The sequence below is a fragment of the Marmota marmota genome, unplaced genomic scaffold, assembly GCF_001458135.2.
Source record: "Marmota marmota marmota unplaced genomic scaffold, marMar, whole genome shotgun sequence".
Taxonomy (NCBI): domain Eukaryota; kingdom Metazoa; phylum Chordata; class Mammalia; order Rodentia; family Sciuridae; genus Marmota; species Marmota marmota.
The window spans coordinates 34432696-34446444 of NW_025999949.1; the positions used below are offsets into that span (position 1 = coordinate 34432696).

A 13749-nucleotide genomic window follows, 5' to 3' on the forward strand; every position below is an offset into this window, starting at 1 on the left:
ATCCATCTCAGCACGGGGCAGACTGGAGAACTCAGGTCTCCTGAGGTGCGGTCCCCAGGCCAGCACCTGAGTCCCTGTGGGGCAGGGAATGTTCTTGGCCCCACTTATAGCACCTCCAGGGAGGCAGCCAGCCCCTGAGACAGGCAGCTCCTACAGAAGGGAAGAGTCGACCTTCGAGAGAGGCCACCGAGCGCCTTTCATCTGCCTGGGCTTCCTCCTCCTCCCCTCATAACAGGGTTTTGGTTTGGGTTTTTTTTTTTTTTTTTTTTTTTTTGGGGGTCTTTTTAAAGGGCAATGCAATGTGGTTTTGTTTAGAACTAGAATTCCTTGTTCAGTTGAAGTCAAAAACTCATTTTGACTTGGTTTCATTTCCTCCTTGAAATGCTCCTCATCTACCTTCTGCCTCCAAGTGAAGCTGCACAAAATGAGTGGGTGGGGGGTAGCATCCAAGGAGAACTTCACCTCCCAGGTGGGGCCCATTCCCTACTTTACCAGGGCTTTTCGGGGAAAGGGGTCTCAGCAGGCCTGTGCAATGACGGGGACAGGCGGTGAATGTGACAAATCACGCAGACAGCCCACCTGGCATCTGCTGGCCTGGCAGTGTGCTCATGGGATGTAGCAGGAGAGACTGGTCAAAGCGGCTCCTGCCCAACTTTTTTTTTCGGAAGGAAAACCAAGACACAGTTGCAAATGGGCCAGATATTTTAATGGAAAAAAAAAATAGAAAAAGTGCAATATTTCATACTATAGCAAATGATTCTGTAAAAAAGATAAATAGGGCTGCACGAAGCATTCATTAAAATAGAAAGATGCAATCTCTTGCACAAGGCGTCTGTCACACGAGGGTGACGTCTAGGACATGTAAACATTGTGGGTTCTTGTTTTTCAGGTGAGCAACGATAACGAACACATCTGAAATCGACTCTGGTCGCCACATTCCATTAATGGCATTCTAAGGCCATTCGTGAAGACGCTCTGCACGGGCTGAAGGCAAGGGGGCGACACAAGGGCTCTCATGGCGGCAGGAGGCTCTGACTCCGCTTCTCCGCGGTCCTGCTGGAATTGTTGGGCTCTGCTGTCTGCTGGGTCCCACACAGGCCTGCGCCTCCACCTCAAAGGGCTTGTTGTCTGCCAGTGGGAGGGCAGGTCCCTGCTGGGCGTGGGGCAGACCATGCCATCCTCCCAGAAGGTGGACCTACTGGTCTCTAGGGCAAGGGGACGCCCCCTTCTTGTGGGACTGTCCTGCCTTCCACCACCCTCCCCCGCAAGAACGGTCTGTCAGGCTTTTGATAGTGTCACCATCAGAACCAAATCCAGGTCCTCTTACCACAGCATACACACAAATGTCCAGCAAAGCAAAAAAAAAAAATAAAAGCCCACAGACCCAGCTATCCAGGGAATGCACCCCCTCCCTGCCCAGTGATCCCAAGAGACCACCTCCAACTCCTAGAATAAGCTCCATAAATATATGCTAGTTAATTTTGAGGATGAGTTTGACATCAATTGAAACTTAATTTCTATGTCTAGGGTCACAAAAGATGGGGGGTTTGTTTCTCCTTGATGTCGTGAGGCACAGAATACACATTTGGCTGAAGTTAAAGCTAGACATCTAAAAGGGGTTATCGGCAATCTCTTGGCCTGGTCGGAATAGACTAGAGAGTCTTCCTTTATTTTTAATCAAGTCATTGGTTCAAATCTGCTGTCTTTTGATGTCTTTGTTGCTTGTCTCCTATGTGTACTTAGTTGCAAACCTTCTTTCTCATCAATGTTTTTGTACATAGGAGTCTGGAGGACCTCTTGGCTGGGATTGATCTCTCCCCCTGTGTGAGGCTGGGGGTCCCCACAGTGTCACCTAGCTCGGTGCAGTCTATCTGGTGGAGAGTTCTGATAAGGCAAAAGTGGGCTGAGATGACCTCGTAAGGGCCTTTCCAGCCCAGAACCAGCTGTCACAATGCTATTTGTGGACTGAATAAACAGATACATAATCAGCCCTTTTCAGGAGTGTCTTCTTCTGAGGAGCCATCAAATTATAGAGAGATCTTGTTAATTGTGGGTCTGCTTCATGGGGTTCCCACTAATCACATTTTTCCTTTCATTATTATTGTTCTACTCAACTTCTAAACTTCAGCTCGAAAATGAAATAATTTGGAGGCAAGTCCTGGTTGCGATCCCCGCTTTCCTGGCCTGGCTTGAGACCTCTCCCATCTCGGAAGCCTGAAGCCAGTGGGCCCTCAGCTAGGGGCCAGGGCCTTAGCCATCTCCTTCAGCAGAGCCTCTCACAAATGCTGGCCATAGACGGTCCATGTGCCTGTAGTCTCCAGGGGACCAGGGTGACCCAGCTGCCATTGCTGCACTCAGAATGGGGCCCAATGGGGCTGCCACGCCCCCGCTGCCACTTCACGCCTGGCAGCTGTGTCCTCTCAGGTTGAGAGGTAAGACTCGGGCTCCTCAATGGAAGGTGGGCATTGGAGCTCTGGCAAAGACCCCTGCCCACCATGGTCCAAGCCTCTGGCTCATTAAGAACTTAGTGTGGGGACATAAAGAGAGCCCATTTGTATGGGGACCTGTCAAAAGGAGGGTCTAGGAGCTGGGGAGACATGATTTTTCAGAGAGAGGGAGTCTATAGAACAACTCTACCTGGAAAATGGGACATCCCCAAGAGACAGGAGTTGGCCCACATTTAGCAACGCAGACCTGTGCTGGAAGGACTTGGACCTGCCCTCCCCACACCTCCCACCAAAATGCCAAGAAAGTCTGTTCACAGAGATGCTGGTTTCTTCATCTTCACCAGACGTCTCTGGGAGATACTGCTTCTTTCCTGGCTAGCCCACCTTTATAGAAGGGGACAAGGAGTGACTAGCCAAGACCATGTGACCCATTACATGTATGGAAGGTCCCCATTGTCCCCATTGTCCTTCAGAGGCCAAAGCTATGGCTGAAGATTACAAAAACAAGCATGGCTCTCTAGATGCTGGAGGCTTCCAAGGTGCCATATTGGGGCCTCCAAAGAGGCAGTTAGGACTCCAAGGTAAAGGGGAAGATGTGCAGATTGAGATCTTCCCCAATAAGTCTCCTTGCCCCTCCCGCACCACCTCCCACCTCCCTCCGAACCCATCCCCTCCCCCCCATCCTCCCACCAGAGCCCTTTACCCTGCTGTGGCTGTTACCACACCTAGGGAGGAGGGTGACAGGGAGGCCAAGATTCCTGCTGACCTATGCAATGCCACCCAGCATCAGCAACACCTGGCCAGCCCCAGGAAAACCCCAGGCCCCGCTCGGAGGGTCGGTCACCCAGCATGTGCAGGGAGGGGTCTAGCCCATCCTTCCGGAGCAGCTCCTGCCATCTGCAGGAAGGCTCAGCCAGAGGGGCCCTTTCACCAGGATGACATATCGGAGTGTCGCCGTCCTGTCGTCCTCAGATCTGCCTCCAGGAAGGGTGACCTGCCTGGGTCACACAGCGTGCACTGCAGAGGGGTCGTGGGCAGGGGCCACTGCAGGCTTCAGAGGGCCCGCACTCTGCAGCCACTCTACTGCAGGTGTATCCTGCAGGCGTCCTGCTAACCCACCAGAGAACATGCTACCACCAGTCTCAGGTGTGCCCTCTGGGTCCACTGGTGTGGAGAAGGCAGGCCTGGGACCAAGGTCTGCATGGTTAGTAGGACCAAAAGCTTAGTCTGCACGTGTCTCCTGTGGGTGGGGTCTTGTCCTGGTGCTTGGCACAGAGCTGGGCTTCAAAGCAGGCAAAGGATCTGGCAGGCTTAACAGTCGCCCTTCTGGCCAGCTTGGAAGCTCCTCCTCTCCAACCGTCCCCACAGTGTGAGGCCCCACTTGGTTTCCTCGGAGGTGACACCCCACCCTTCCCCTCTTTTCTTCATGTCCTCTTGTGGGAGGGAGGGCCCCTCCCCTCCCTGCACACTGGAGGACACGCTCTGAAGTCCGAGAGGGAGCCGGGCTGGGAGTTCCAGCTTTTCCACTTTTCCAAGCCTCAGCTGGTGGACCTGCAGAGTGGGGGTGCTCTGGCTGCCCCTCCACCCCCACCCAGCAGGTAGAGCAAGTGCACAGAGGAAACACGGAGTCCAGCACCCGCTGCTCCACATGCTCTTTGTAGTTCAGGCCCCAGTAGAGCAAAGAGCCTGAGGTGAGGTCCCATGCTGGGTCCAGCACCTATGGGTAAAGGGACCTGCACTCCCAGGAAGCAGAGAACCCTGGCACAGTGGCCGGCACAGAAGAGGTGCCCATAGATGGGTTCTCCCGGGTACCCTGTGCAGGAGGGGTTTCTTGTAATCTCCAACTCAAAGGTGGGGAAGGTGGGGCTTGGAGGGGCGAGCTCCGCCTCCTGTGAGTGGCCGAGGTTGGTTCAAGGTGTGAAAGTACCTGGGCCTGAGTAACTCATCATGCTGTTGTCTGGGGGCAAGAGAGGTGGGGTTTGCCTCTCGCAGGGCTCCAGAGCTGGAAGTGGCAGGTTCCACTGAGGCATGGGGTCCCCTCCCACTCATCCCATGTCCCCATGTCCCCATGTCACCCAGCCTCCAGCAGAAGAACTGCCATAAGCAAATGGCGTTGACTAGACCCAGTTTCCTGGTAGTGTTCCTGCCACAGGGTTCCCCTCCCACAGGAGAAATGTCCCCAAGAGTGTTCTGCAATCTGAAGGTATTCCAATTGTACCCATGGAGGAAGCTCCCAGCCGTGGGCCACCAGCCATGTGCAACTGACTAGCCAGGGGGGTGAGGCCGGGTCATCTTCTCGGGGATCTGGATTGGTTTCCAGGCATTGTATAGTGTCATGGTTTCCACTTGGGCAATTAAAGGCATGATCATGGGGATGCGTGACCATGGGGACAAGATGTCAGGAGTCTTTTTCCCATGGCTCCCACAATGGCCACTCCTAAGGCTGGGACCATGGGAGGTTCGCTTCTCAGTGTGTTCATCCATGAGAGAGAAGGGACGGGGGAGCTCGGAGGAGGACATCCCGAAGTCTGTCAGGGGTACAGTGGTCAGGAGGGACTTTGACAGGAGGAGCTAGAGGCCCTCGCACCACCCTACAGAGCAAAAGGGAGGCCCCGGCTGGCAGAACCTGAATGGGCATATTTCCCCCATCAAAAGGGAAGGTGAGGTGGACACAGCAGGTAGGTCTCATAAGATCAGATCTAGGAGGGCTGTGCTCTAGAACTTCTCAGAGAAAACCCCTCATAGACCACAGGTGGTAGCCCTTAATGGCCAGGTGGGGCATGGAGACAAATTCCACTTCTTGGAGGGAAGGGCATGGCCAGCACTGAGCCCACGGAGGAGCCCGGGCAGCTCGCGGGGGCCCTGGCAACACGCATCTCTGGGCTTTCTATTTACAGCTGGGCTACCCCACAGGTGTCTAGGGAAGGTGCTGATGTCAGCCCACACGGAAGAGGTCCCCGGGAGAGGTCAGAAATCTGAAGCCTGCTTGGGCTTCGGCAGTGAGACCCAGCATCCGTGGACGCCTCTTGCAGCTGTAGTTAGTTCCCCTAACAGAGGAAAACAACATTTAATATGACTTATTTATTCACAACGAAAGCAGTAACCACAGAGGTCCCCAGGGAGACAGACATCCAAAGCATAAATCATAGCTACACAACATCAACTCTTTTCTTGCCAACAGTTCCTCAACCTGAGGGAACAAGCAGACAAAAGCAGATCATAGGGCATTCTACAAGACTGTGGGCCTGGGCTCTTCAAAAATATCAATATCAAGAGAGACACAACTGCTGAGGGAGATGCCCTCAATTGGGGGGTTCTGGGACAACAAGACAAGCAAGTGTAGGATGTCATCTTGGGTGGCGTCGAGTTTCACAAAAAGCTCTGCAGGATATTTTTGGGACAGTTGGGAGATTTTTGCATACAGATTTTACTAGGTAATACTGTAAGATACTAAATCTCTCGGGTGTGACAATGGCACTACTATATAGAAGAATGAGCTTGTTCATGGGAGATATACAATGTTTTCTTTGGCTGAATCACCTCACTGTTACAGACATCATGACATTCTGTCCTCCAAACGTCTCTGAGTGTAAGAGTTGAGGGGAAGGTGGCAAAGGGCCGAGGTTAGTGGGTCAGGGCGAGAGGTATCGGGAAGCTCATTATGTTCTTTCAACTTTTCTGTAACTCTGGGATTTTCAAAACAACCTTGGCTGGGAAATCAGTTCTACGTTCACTGTCCTGAGGCAGCAGCCTCTATCACGTTGTGGTCAAGACAGAATACCACGGGACGGATTCATGCCCAGCTCTCTGGGAAGCCCAGAATACACTGGGCCTCAGTGCACGTGACCACCACTGCTGTCTGCCATTGCTGTGTCCCTTCATCTTCCCAGCTCTGTCTCCTGCCAAAGGAAAGGATCGTTTGGCTTGCTTTCTGGTGGCTCAAACTTCAATGTGCCCAGAGATCAGATTATCCAGACCAAATGCCTTTGTGGGTCAAGTCCGTTCTGCACCAAGTGCTGTCCCACTGTTGAAGGAGGAAGCTTCAGGGACTCGGAGTGAAATGACTTCCAAGAGCCCACTGAGGCAAGACACGGAAATGGGCCCTGTCCTGCCCCTCTTCCCTCCCCTAGGATGCTCCCAGGGTCTCACAGATAGCATGATTCTAGAGGAAACACACTTTAGAAGTGAGTCCCAAGCTGCTTTCAAAACTAAGCCATGACTATGGGTTCAGCAGCCAGCCCACACCTGGGATCTGGCACAGATACTCTCAATCGGGTCCCTGTGCGTAAAGAACAGGGCGCCAGGTGAATCCAGCTCCACCTTTCTTACAGGTGGTTTAATGCGACCTCCTCAGGAGTCTCTTCCAAGTAGCAGTCTGCATCCATTTGCTTCCTCCCCTGGAAGTATGAGGGACGTGGAGTTGGGGGGAGAGGGAGGGTCCCAGGCTGCAAATGACCTGCTATGATCATACTTTCTGGGCAGAGGCTGCCTTGCTTTCAAGATGGAGCAGAAAGAGCAGATCTGGTCCCAGCTATGGGGCTAAGAGGGAATCTCAGAACTCAGAGAGGTTGGTTCACCTCTATGTAAACAAGAGTCTAACAGACTGTTGGTCAGGACAGCACCATCCACCTGGGAGGGGTGCTGCGAGGACCCAAACGGATGCTCGCTAGAAAGCAGTGAGCCCAGGGCTCCAGGGTAATCAATCCAATGTCCACCTTCCTCCTGCCTTTGATGGAGTAAAGATGGATGTCACTTAGTGGAAAAGAGTTCAAGTGAGTCAGAAATCTCAAGTATATACAAGGCATGTAGACGTGTGGGGACCGGAAGGCAAGTCGGCCTCCTACGCCCCTGGTGAGAGGGGGCTCTCCATTCATGCGTCCTAACAGAAGCTGATGCTATGCAAACCCCCCGGGGTGAATTCATCCCCCTTTCTGAATGGGCATGGTCAAGTGGAAGAAGGGAGTAACAATCACTTGGCTGAAAGAAGTTGCCAAGTACAAGGGAGGAAGAGGGGCCAGGCCAGAGAAGTCCAGCAGCAAGGGGTCTTTGGAGGGCTGTGCGGGACGGCAGCAACAAAAGCAGCCTGGACCACAGCAGAAAGAGTACCGAGACCTCAGCTCTAGCCATGACCTCCGGCGGCTGTGGGCCTGTGTGGCCCAGCTCTCATCTGAAGGAGATCAGCAGGGAGATGCACACTGAGCTTCTGCCCACGCTGGCCATGTGGGGCTCTCGGCCGAGAAGGCCCACTCCCATCCTATCAAGAGAGAAGAGCTCTGGAGATCTCGACGTCCCCCACCCTTTCCCCAGGAGCACATATAGAGTGCACCATGACAGGGAAGAAATGGGCCATCTGCAGGGGAGCAAGCCGTGCTCGCCTGCGTCCCCTGGCCACTCTGGATGTCTAACTGTGAAGAGGGGACCCAGTGCTCCTCCCTCGAGGCTAGCCTGGCAGCAGACTGCAGAAGACACGGGAGGGAAACAGAACCAACACAGTGTGGAGCTGCCCCTGACCCTTTGGTCGGTGGTCATGACTTGGAGAAAAAAGGCTTCGTCCTACAATCCTAATCCTCCAAAAAGGGAGTCGACTGTGAGAATAGTGTGTTCCACATCTCCTGTCGCTCGAGGCATTCAAGCAAGATGGTCACTGCATGACCACATTATGCAGATAGAAACCAGCTCTGAAGGGGGCGAGCTGACCTCCCTCTGACTCCACAGTGTGGGCCCCTGTGGAGACACAGGCCAGGGTGCCTCACTGGGGGGCTGGGTTAGGATACCTTGGTGTGTGGAGTCAGTGTTGTGGACCTTTCTGAGACTATGGCCTTGGTTCTGTCAAGGATCAACTGATATTGAGCAAATCTTTCACCTCCCTGTGCCACATGAAGATAAGATGATCACACATGCCCCCATTCGAGGGCAAATCTTACAAAGGTTTTCAGGAGAACTCCTACATGTGTCCCATGCAGCGGCCAAGGCAAAAAGCAGTCTGCAAATATGCATTAGTGAGTTCACACCTCTGACCTCCTATACCCAACAATCCCTTCAGAGAATTCAAGAAGAGTTGTCTATTCTCTGGACAGACTTGAGCACCCTATGCAGGGCGTTCCAGAATCTTAAAGATGAATGAGCCGATAGAGGCCTTGAAGGTTCATAACTGTCAAGTTCGGCCAAGAGAGTCTGAGGTTCACAGACTCCTTCTGAAGGTCCTGTGTCCTAGGCGAAGGGGACATTTCAACACGGGACGTAGCATTAGGTGCATGCGTAGCCTTTTCAAAGGAGTCCAAGTGCTCCTGGTTCAGCCCAGTGGCCCACATGCTGGGGCCAGGTGGCATTTGGGTTCGGTCTCCTTTAAGAAGTCCTGTAGGCCAGTGAGCGGGTTCCTTCTGAGCAGTGCAGCGAAGCCCATTTCCATCCAAGAGCCAGGAACTTCCAGTGTACAACAGAGGATTTGGGAGGATGAGTGAATGGGTGACTTTCAGAAATGGCAGGGATGATGATGGAAGAAATCAAAGTCCCCTCAGTGAACACAGAGGTCAAACTGTCCTTATTCCTGCCATCGTAAGGGCCTACCATGTGCCATATTCTCTAGCCTAACGTGTGTCCCCTAAGAGATGAGCATGTCTTCCCTTTGGGTTCACCCCTTATGGAGAGTGGGGAGGAATTCTTCACTGCCTAAACCAAAGCATCCCCTGAGATTGACAAGTTCCCAGTAGGCCAAGATACAGCCTCTAAACTCTTCCTGAGACCAACTTGCACTTTCCCCTATTTACAAATCAAATGCAATTCCAGACAATCTTTCTTGAAATATATAATCTCTCTATATTTTAAGCGAGGAATGCCCTGTCACTTTTTATTAGGAAAAGAAACCACATCCACATACCAATCCCACTCTCATCCAAGCATTCCAGAACTACACTGCTTATCTATGCAGGGAGGTGCCGCACAGAAATCATCGTCCTAGTCATCATCATCGAGCAGAGGGAAATAATAAAATAGATACTCTGGGGTTCCAACCATTTTCAGTTTCCACCGACAATTCCAGCTGCACAGTAAATTGTTGGAACTGGCGATGATAAAACTAAATATCTTTAAGTGGGGGCTTTTGGTCATTCCATTGCTACTTCTGTTGGTAATGCATACCAGTTTCACAAGGTGCGTGCTTTTCAAATTTTTAAACTGGCAAGCTAAAATGATCCATGTCTTCTTGCCCACCCACCCCCTGAAAAAAAGTTAATAACTTGGAACCTATGGTCGTGGCACACCTGGGGTCAAGGCTGCTCATGGAACATGCTTGATTTGGCAAGATGTTAAAAACCTCTTGGGTTTTGTCTTTCCCTTCTGTTTGGAAGCAGCCCAAAGCAGGTTACCAACAAAACATGAGTGAGGGGAGTGGAAAAATGAACCTGACACTTCCCATCTGGTCACACGGTCCACCTGCACATAGAGGCACACACGCTCACACTGCACACGCAGACACAGCCACCCAGTCCTCGGGGAGGAAAAGAGAGAGTTAGTGAGACACGCCTCTAGGGGCGGCAGTCAAAGGCTCTCGGCTTGGTGAGCCACTTCGGGCTGGGTATCCTCAGCTCTGTCTCCGTGCTCTTGGTCTCACACCTGTCCTAGAAAAGCCACCCCGGAGAAAGGGGGCGGGGGGGGGGCGGAATATAAGGCATACTTTGCTGGGGAGGAAGGAAGAAATCCATGCTTCATGCTCAGATGCGAGTTTCAGAGAAGGATGGGCCTTTATCTTCCCTTTGGACAGCTCTGCCTGGCTGGAAAGGTGGGGAAGAAAATGAAACCGAGAAAGGAGGGAGGAGAGAAAGGAATGGCGATGACCGTAATCATAACGAAAGGTAATAATAAATAAATAAGGAGGAAAGACGAGTTGAGCCAATGGAACTTACATCCACGTGACAATGACTTCCGATCCTTCCCTCCCCACACTTAGACGGACTTCCGGCGGCGCATCAGCCTGTGGTTGTCGTTGAAGCTGTGCAACCCAGGCGAGACGGAGCTGAGCGGAGACGGCAGGAGGCTGTTCTTCAGGGTGCTCGGCGAGATCTCCTCCATCTTGTAGGAGATGGCGCGCAAGGTGGGGGGCGCGAGCTTGGCACTGACGCTCGGCGGCGCCTGGGGGTCGTAGCAGGCGCAGGAGCACACCACCGACTGCAGCTCGCCGCCCTCGCTCCTGCGGCGCCGTCGCGCGGGCCGCCGCTCCTCCTCGCTGCCGGAGATGTGCGCCACCACCACGCTGTTGCGGTTTTCGGGGGCCGGCTCCCCACCTTCCAGCTCCGGAGGCTGCTCTTCGTCGCTGTTCATGGTCAGGAAGCGGAGGACCACCAGGTTGAGGAAGGCTCCGATGACTGTCAGCCCCACCAGGATGTACATGAAGCTGAAGGCCACGTAGAAAGGCTTCCTCTGCAGGGCACCCTTGGTCTGCAGCGCCACATAGTCCCCGAATCCGATGGTGGTCAAGGTGATGAAGCAGTAGTAGTAGGCGTGGAAGAAGCTCCACTCCTCGCACTGGGAGAAGGCGGCCGCCCCGATGCACAGCGTGCCCATGCAGGAGAAGAAGCCGACGGTCACCATGTTCTCCATGGATACCTCGGTGTTGCGCATGCCGCAGCACTTCTTGATGCGTTTCAGCAGGTAGCGCACGAAGGTGTTCATGCGCTCGCCCAGGCTCTGGAACATGACCAGCGTCAGGGGGATGCCCAGCACAGCGTAGAACATGCAGAAGGCCTTGCCAGCGTCGGTGCCAGGTGCCGCGTGTCCGTAACCTGCAGGAGGGGTGGGAAGAGCAGAGCGTCAGTCAGGAGAGGCCCTGTGCCATTCGCGTGTACTGGGGTCTGGGATACTCTATTTGGGAGGAGGTTGGCCCACACCCTAAAAGGACAAGGAAAGGTTTGTTTAAGCGACGGAAGGGTTGGGGTGTGGGGGTTGAAGGAATTTCAGTAGGGAGGGGACTTGGAGCATAGGTCAAGCATCCCTAATCCAAAACTGAAATCCAAATGCTCCATGGTCCAAAATTTGGAGCGCTAATGCAATGCCACAAGTAGAACACTATACAAGACGATATTTTGTTTCATTTATACTTCCTTAAAATATTATATAAAATTCAGCCTAAGTGTATAAAGTATAGAAAATATGAATGTCCTGGGTAGGCTAAGATATCTCATTGCATACATGCAAATATCCCAATATCTGAGAAGATTCCAAACCCCGAACACCTCTGGTCCCATTTTGGTTAAGGGATGTTCAACCTATACTGTGACTCAGGACTGAGGAGAATCAACCAGGGTATGTCACTAGTGACGTGACACTGGAAGGGTATATGGGGCATTTCAGTGTTCTCAAAGCAACAGTTTTTAAAAGAAAAAAAAAACATATCTAACTACTAAGAAAAGTGTACAAATACCAAAACCAAGGGAGAAAATGAAGTATTCTCACAACGGCTCGATCCCCAAGAAAAGGGAATATTAAAAGAACCACTGCCACGTGGCAGGGACCATACAGATGCCTGTAACACATGTCACCCCAGCCTAACCTCCTAGTCACCCTAGAAAACAGGCATAATGATCCCCACACTGCTGACAAGAAATCTGGGTTAGTGGCTTCATAAGTAGGGTAGGTTGGCTTCTTCAGAATTGGGATTTGAGCCCAGAGTTTTCAGCCTCCTAGAGTGAGGCTAAGAGTAAGAATTAGAATCGAGAGAGGTGATGCAGACTGCGGCACAATGCCATGGGGAGGAGGCCTTCATCTGTTTTGGTCACTGCTGTATCCCCCATGCCTAGATAATACTTAAAAAGGTAAAATACTCCTCTGATGGAGGCATGAGTACTTCTGCACCACTGTGTGAATGTGGCCTTGATAGGAATGTGGCCTCGAAGGCCCTCCATGTGCAGGAGCTTTGGAAACTCCCGCTGGAACTGTGCAGCATACCATTCACCGATGCCCTGCTATAACCATGCAAAGTCAGGCCTCTATTTTATTTGCTCCTGTTCAGCATGAGGATGATGGATCTAGAAAGGTAAGGTTGCTGGTTAGGGTCACCTATAGTCAGTGGCAATGTCCAAGCCAGGATATGGTCTGCCCAATATGAGAAGAGGAACCTCAGAACCCAGTAGGTTGTAGCTCAAGTTCTGGGATGAATATTGCCCAGAAGAAAACCTGGGCCATGCACAGTATTCAGACTTGGAGTTTGGAGGATAGACCTGGTCTTCCACCATCTCAAGACCTGACCTGTCAAGGAAGGCTTTGCTTATGTTCCCCCAATCACATGATCATTGTCACTCAACCAGCTTCCTTGCCATGGACCCAGAGAACTCCTCCAAACCCAGGTGTCTTCATCTGACACAAATAATAGCAATGTTTCTGGGTGGGTTTGGTGAGAATAAAGAGCAGCTAGTCCAATACACAGTAGAGACCTACTGACTTCTAACTGTGAACAATGGAGGCTGGCAAACAGTGGAATCACATCTTCAAAGAGCTAAGAGATTCTAAGGGCTGGGGATGTGGCTCAAGTGGTAGCGCGCTCGCCTGGCGTGCGTGCGGCCCGGGTTCGATCCTCAGCACCACATACAAAGATGTTGTGTCCGCCTAAAACTAAAATAAATAAATAAATAAATATTTTTTTTTAAAAAAAAAAAGAGCTAAGAGATTCTTAAACTCAGAATTCTATATCCAAAAAAAATTACCTTCAGGAATGAAAGCAAAATGAAGACATTTTCAAATTTTTAAAACTGGGATAATTTATTACCAGCAAATCTGCATGGCATGACTACAGAAGGAAGTTGTTCTGTGCAAGCAGGGAGGATACCAGATGGAAATTTAGGTCTTCAGGAAAGAATGAGACACATAGTGGTAAACAAGTAGGTAAATATAAAAAATGCAGGTGGGAATCCCACTGTATTCCACATAGTCACCTGTAGAGCTGATACAAAAGCCAGATGGATGTTGGAGAATAACAGGAAATTGTTAGAAACTTAAATGGCAATGCTAAGAGTTCTGGATGTAACGTCTTTACTGGAAGAAATCGACACAGCATTTTCGGGGTCAAAATTGCACACATCAAGGGCCAGGCTCCTCCACTCCTATGCCTATCAGTAAATAAGATCAGAGCTGTTTGCCTTTACACAGTCTGGACAGCAGTACACCTGCACATCCCATCTCAGGGCTGTGTTTGTCCTGCTGCTATTGTATTACAGAATGGAAGAACCTGATCATGTTGACACCTCACAGTTCATCTCGCTGGTCCAGGTCCATTACACTGATGCCTTAGTGAGATGCACAAGAAAGCATGGGA

At 51.6% G+C, this 13749-nt stretch overlaps 1 protein-coding gene across 2 annotated transcripts in view; it reads right to left on the reverse strand.

The window, feature by feature from the left end:
- Positions 1–3135: 3135 nt before the first annotated feature.
- The window catches only part of Kcnk9 (potassium two pore domain channel subfamily K member 9), a 34404-nt gene continuing 23790 nt past the window's right edge, over positions 3136–13749 (reverse strand). Inside the window, exons 2-3 of one of the 2 annotated variants that reach the window (XM_048802176.1) lie at positions 10349–11224; positions 3136–5494 (exon numbers count right to left, since the gene is read on the reverse strand). In XM_048802176.1, coding sequence (XP_048658133.1) covers positions 10389–11224 — 836 coding nt within the window. In that variant the 3' untranslated portion in view covers positions 3136–5494; positions 10349–10388. The other variant, XM_015486691.2, reaches the window with a different exon arrangement.